The 6,000-nt window shown below is 49.0% G+C and overlaps 1 protein-coding gene across 1 annotated transcript in view; it reads right to left on the bottom strand.

Annotated features, from left to right (window-relative positions):
* Nucleotides 1-3,821: 3,821 nt before the first annotated feature.
* The window catches only part of LOC134949723 (endonuclease domain-containing 1 protein-like), a 50,124-nt gene continuing 47,945 nt past the window's right edge, over nt 3,822-6,000 (bottom strand). The window contains exon 4 of the mRNA XM_063938476.1: nt 3,822-4,382. Within this exon, the coding sequence (XP_063794546.1) occupies nt 3,822-4,382 (561 nt within the window). The remainder of the gene's footprint in view (nt 4,383-6,000) is intronic.

Below are 6,000 nucleotides of genomic sequence, written 5' to 3'. Positions count from 1 at the left end.
ATAACATGGACATTTCTATTTCCGCCCCCCCAGGCACTCAACCTTCCACACATACACACCACAATACACAGCTCATTACACATAACACACACAGCCCATCTAACAGTGACGCTTACACACGTTACTTCTCCTCTACCACTGACGCTTACACACATAACACCCCCTGCATCAGTGCCACTTACACACATAACACCACCCTGTACCACTGACGCTTACACACATAACACCCCCTGCATCAGTGCCACTTACACACATAACACCACCCTGTACCATTGACACTTACACACATAATAATGCCCCCCTTTACCAGTGACGCTTTCACACGTAACGCCCCTGTAGCAGTGCCGCTTAGACACCTAACGCCCCTGTACCAGACCCGCCTAAACACGTAACGCCCTCTATACCACTGCCACTTACACACGTAACGCCCACCCTGTACCAGTGCCGCTTACACACGTAACACCACCCTGTACCATTGACACTTACACACATAATAATGCCCCCCTTTACCAGTGACGCTTTCACACGTAACGCCCCTGTAGCAGTGCCGCTTAGACACCTAACGCCCCTGTACCAGACCCGCCTAAACACGTAACGCCCTCTATACCACTGCCACTTACACACGTAACGCCCACCCTGTACCAGTGCCGCTTACACACGTAACACCACCCTGTACCATTGACACTTACACACATAATAATGCCCCCCTTTACCAGTGACGCTTTCACACGTAACGCCCCTGTAGCAGTGCCGCTTAGACACCTAACGCCCCTGTACCAGAGCCGCCTAAACACGTAACGCCCTCTATACCACTGCCGCTTACACACGTAACGCCCACCCTGTACCAGTGCCGCTTACACACGTAACGCCCCCTGTACCACTGCCGCTTACACACGTCATGCCCCCTGCAGCAGTGACGCTTACACACGTAACGACCACCCTGTACCAGTGCCGCTTACACACGAAACGCCCTCTGTACCAGTGACGCTTACACATGTAACGCCCCCCCCCTGTACCACTGCCGCTTACACACGTAACGACCCCTGTACCACAGACGCTTACACACAAAACCCCTTCTGTACCAGTGGCGCTTACACACGTAACGCCCCCTGTACCAGTGACACTTACACACGTAACGACCCCTGTACCAGTGCCGCTTACACACGTAACATCCCCTGTACCAGTGCCGCTTACACACGTCATGCCCCCTGCAGCAGTGCCGCTTACACACGAAACGCCCTCTATACCAGTGCCGCTTAGACACATAACACCCCCTGTACCAGTGACGCTTACACATGTAACGCCCCCCCCCTGTACCACTGCCGCTTACACACGTAATGCCCACTGTAGCACTGACGCTTACACACAAAACGCCCTCTGTCCCAGTGGCGCTTACACACGTAACGCCCCCTGTACCAGTGACACTTACACACGTAACGCCCCCTGTACCAGTGCCACTTACACACATCATGCCCCCTGCACCAGTGACGCTTACACACGAAACGCCCTCTGTACCAGTGACGCTTACACACGTAACGCCCCCTGTACCAGTGACACTTACACACGTAACGCCCCCTGTACCAGTGACACTTACACACGTAACGCCCCCCTGTACCAGTAACGCCTACACACGTGACGCCCCTGTACCAGTGCCGCTTACACACGTAATGCCCCCTGCAGCAGTGACGCTTACACATGAAACGCCCTCTGTACCAGTGCCGCTTAGACACCTAACGCCCCCTGTACCAGTGACGCTTACACATGTAACGCCCCCCCTGTACCACTGCCGCTTACACACGTAACGCCCTCTGTACCACTGCCGCTTACACACGTAACGCCCACCCTGTACCAGTGCCGCTTACACACGTAACGACCCCTGTACCAGTGCCGCTTACACACGTAACGCCCCCTGCAGCAGTGACGCTTACACACGAAACGCCCTCTATACCAGTGCCGCTTAGACACGTAACACCCCCTGTACCAGTGACGCTTACACATGTAACGCCCCCCCCCCCTGTACCACTGCCGCTTACACACGTAACGACCCCTGTACCACTGCCGCTTACACACGTAATGCCCACTGTAGCACTGACGCTTACACACAAAACGCCCTCTGTACCAGTGGCGCTTACACACGTAACACCCCCTGTACCAGTGACACTTACACACGTAACGCCCCCTGTACCAGTGACACTTACACACGTAACGCCCCCCTGTACCAGTAACGCCTACACACGTCATGCCCCCTGCAGCAGTGACGCTTACACACGAAACGCCCTCTGTACCAGTGCCGCTTAGACACCTAACGCCCCCTGTACCAGTGACACTTACACATGTAATGCCCCCTGTACCAGTGATGCTTACACACGTAACGCCCCCTGTACCAGTGACGCTTACACATGTAACGCCTCCCTGTACTAGTGACGCTTACACACGTAACGCCCCCTGTACCAGTGACACTTACACATGTAACGCCCCCCCCTGTACCAGTGACACTTACACACGTAACGCCCCCTGTACCAGTGACACTTACACACGTAACGCCCCCTGTACCAGTGACACTTACACACGTAACGCCCCCGTGTACCAGTAACACCTACACACGTGACGCCCTTTCTATAAGTGATGCTTACACAAGCAATAACATGGACATTTCTATTTCCGCCCCCCCAGGCACTCAACCTTCCACACATACACACCACAATACACAGCTCATTACACATAACACACACAGCCCATCTAACAGTGACGCTTACACACGTTACTTCTCCTCTACTGGTGAGGCTTACACACGTAACGCTCACTGTACCACTGACGCTTACACACATAACACCCCCTGCATCAGTGCCACTTACACACATAACACCACCCTGTACCATTGACACTTACACACATAATAATGCCCCCCTTTACCAGTGACGCTTTCACACGTAACGCCCCATGTAGTAGTGCCGCTTAGACACCTAACGCCCCTGTACCAGACCAGCCTAAACACGTAACGCCCTCTATACCACTGCCGCTTACACACGTAACGCCCACCCTGTACCAGTGCCGCTTACACACGTAACGCCCCCTGTACCACTGCCGCTTACACACGTCATGCCCCCTGCAGCAGTGACGCTTACACACGAAACGCCCTCTGTACCAGTGCCGCTTAGACACGTAACGCCCCCTGTACCAGTGCCGCTTAGACACGTAACGCCCACCCCTGCACCCCATTCACCAGCACATTCCCTTTTGTCATACTACATCTACCCACAAACAAACCAACCATTCCACCACAACTTCACCATCTACTATTCTACTCCTTCACTTTTCTGTCCAGTTTACCGGGGCGTAGCCCCTTACGACGGTGTGAAGAGCGTCCGTAGGGCGCGATGAATCACCTAGTTCTCTATATACACATTATACTATATATCATCTATACAGGCTGACTGACACACACATGTCACTGACTCTTACTGTATACTATGCTGTATTATTATATGGCATCATCTATACATACCCATTCTGTATACACACGCTATATATCATCTATACAGGCTGACTGACACAGTGCAACACACTGACATACTGGTGACCTCGCATACACTGTCACTTACTGTACTATTTTCCATTACATATACACATTATATGTTATATATGTACAGTATATACTCGTATTATAATTAGACTATTCAGTGAAACACTGGCCTACTGGGGGAAGAGGGTAACATATTCCAACTCATAATCCATAACCTCTGCGACCATAGCATGAAAACTGGAAATAATTCCACTCTCACAATATTGGAAGAAGATTTATTGAGCAGACATTGCACACTTTAACTGCAGTTGTTTTGGAACAGCGTCACGCTGACTCCCAGAAGGGTTCTCAACTTGGTCTGCAGGTCGATAATAGTGAGTCCATAATCCACCCAGTTGGCATCATTTTGTGCCAGGGACCCTTCAGCTTTGATTGGCTGGTTGTTGTTGTTCAGGCAGCAGAAGGCGCTCCAGATGTGACTGGGAATGTTGACTCTTTGGTTGATGTTGTTCGGAATCCAGTTGTTTCCTGGCACCACACCGGTTATCACATACATCTTGTCACAGGTGGCCGCAATATGCCTCACTTTCATCTCATTGGCCCGCCAAGTTCCGCTGTTCAGAGGCCCATGCATGGGCGCTATGTTGGTCAGGGTATAGGTGACCAGTTGCCCGGGCCCATCAGGGTGGTCAGCGTTAGGGTTTAGGTGGCCCTTGTGGTAGTTACTTCCTGTATAATCGGAGTTGATGGCTTGGGTGTTTTTTATGAGCTTAACAGGATCTGAGAGGCCGAGGTTGCGTATCGCTGTTTCCGTCTGAGGCTGAAGCATTTGTTGTGGGAGAAGCTTGATGTCCACCAGCTGCAATACACAGAAGTCACAATGAATGGACATTGTCATTATATAAAGCCTATCTATCATTTACTGGGTATCTGGATAAAGAGCTCCACTGTTTAGTCAGTCAGTAAGTAGACATCATATGGTTGACGTACATTAGGCTGACAGGTGCAAAAGGTCAGCAGGGTCAAAAGGTTGACACACAAATGCTCAACATGTTTTTTTGGGTTTTCACATGTTTTCCCAACATTTGTTTTATTTACTATCTACGTGGACTATAATTGGGAATAGTAGCCTTGTCCGTAGCATGACGAGGGTCTATGTTACTACTGATGGTGGGCACAGATCATGAAATATACAAGAAGTGGCAAACTCTCCCTTCCCCCGAAACAAATGTGTTGACCATTTATGTGTTAACCATTGTTATGTCAACTTTTTGACCCTGTCGACCTTCTGTACCTGTTGACCTTAACCACTATCAGCCTGTCACCTGTCAACCTTTTGACCCTGTTGACGTAATGCATGTCTATAATATGGTGTCTACCTATTGACTGTCTATCTAGAGAGTGTAGATCTTCAGTGATATATGTTACCCAATAGTCCCTCAGAGATATATGTTACCCAATAGTCCCTCAGTGATATATGCTAGCCAATAGTCCCTCAGAGATATATGCTAGCCAATAGTCCCTCAGAGATATATGTTAGCCAATAGTCCCTCAGAGATATATGCTAGCCAATAGTCCCTCAGGGATATATGCTAGCCAATAGTCCTTCAGTGATATATGCTAGCCAATAGACTCTCAGTGATATATGCTAGCCAATAGTCCTTCAGTGATATATGCTAGCCATTAGTCCCTCAGTGATATATGCTAGCCAATAGTCCCTCAGTGATATATGTTAGCCAATAGTCCCTCAGAGATATATGCTAGCCAATAGTCCCTCAGTGATATATGCTAGCCAATAGTCTATCAGAGATATATGTTAGCCAATAGTCCCTCAGAGATATATGCTAGCCAATAGTCCTTCAGTGATATATGCTAGCCAATAGACTCTCAGTGATATATGCTAGCCAATAGTCCTTCAGTGATATATGCTAGCCATTAGTCCCTCAGTGATATATGCTAGCCAATAGACTCTCAGTGATATATGCTAGCCAATAGTCCCTCAGAGATATGTGCTAGCCAATAGTCCCTCAGAGATATATGCTAGCCAATAGTCCTTCAGTGATATATGCTAGCCATTAGTCCCTCAGTGATATATGCTAGCCAATAGACTCTCAGTGATATATGCTAGCCAATAGTCCCTCAGAGATATATGCTAGCCAATAGTCCCTCAGTGATATATGCTAGCCAATAGTCCCTCAGAGATATATGCTAGCCAATAGTCCTTCAGTGATATATTCTAGCCAATAGAATCTCAGTGATATATGCTAGCCAATAGTCCCTCAGTGATATATGCTAGCCAATAGTCCCTCAGTGATATATGCTAGCCAATAGTCCCTCAGAGATATATGTTAGCCAATAGTCCCTCAGTGATATATGCTAGCCAATAGACTCTCAGTGATATATGCTAGCCAATAGTCCCTCAGTGATATACGCTAGAGAATAGTCCCTCAGTGATATATGTTAGCCAATGGTCCCTC

The sequence above is a fragment of the Pseudophryne corroboree genome, chromosome 8, assembly GCF_028390025.1.
Source record: "Pseudophryne corroboree isolate aPseCor3 chromosome 8, aPseCor3.hap2, whole genome shotgun sequence".
NCBI classification, from domain to species: Eukaryota; Metazoa; Chordata; class Amphibia; order Anura; family Myobatrachidae; genus Pseudophryne; species Pseudophryne corroboree.
This window is presented reverse-complemented; position numbering and strand designations above follow the sequence as displayed.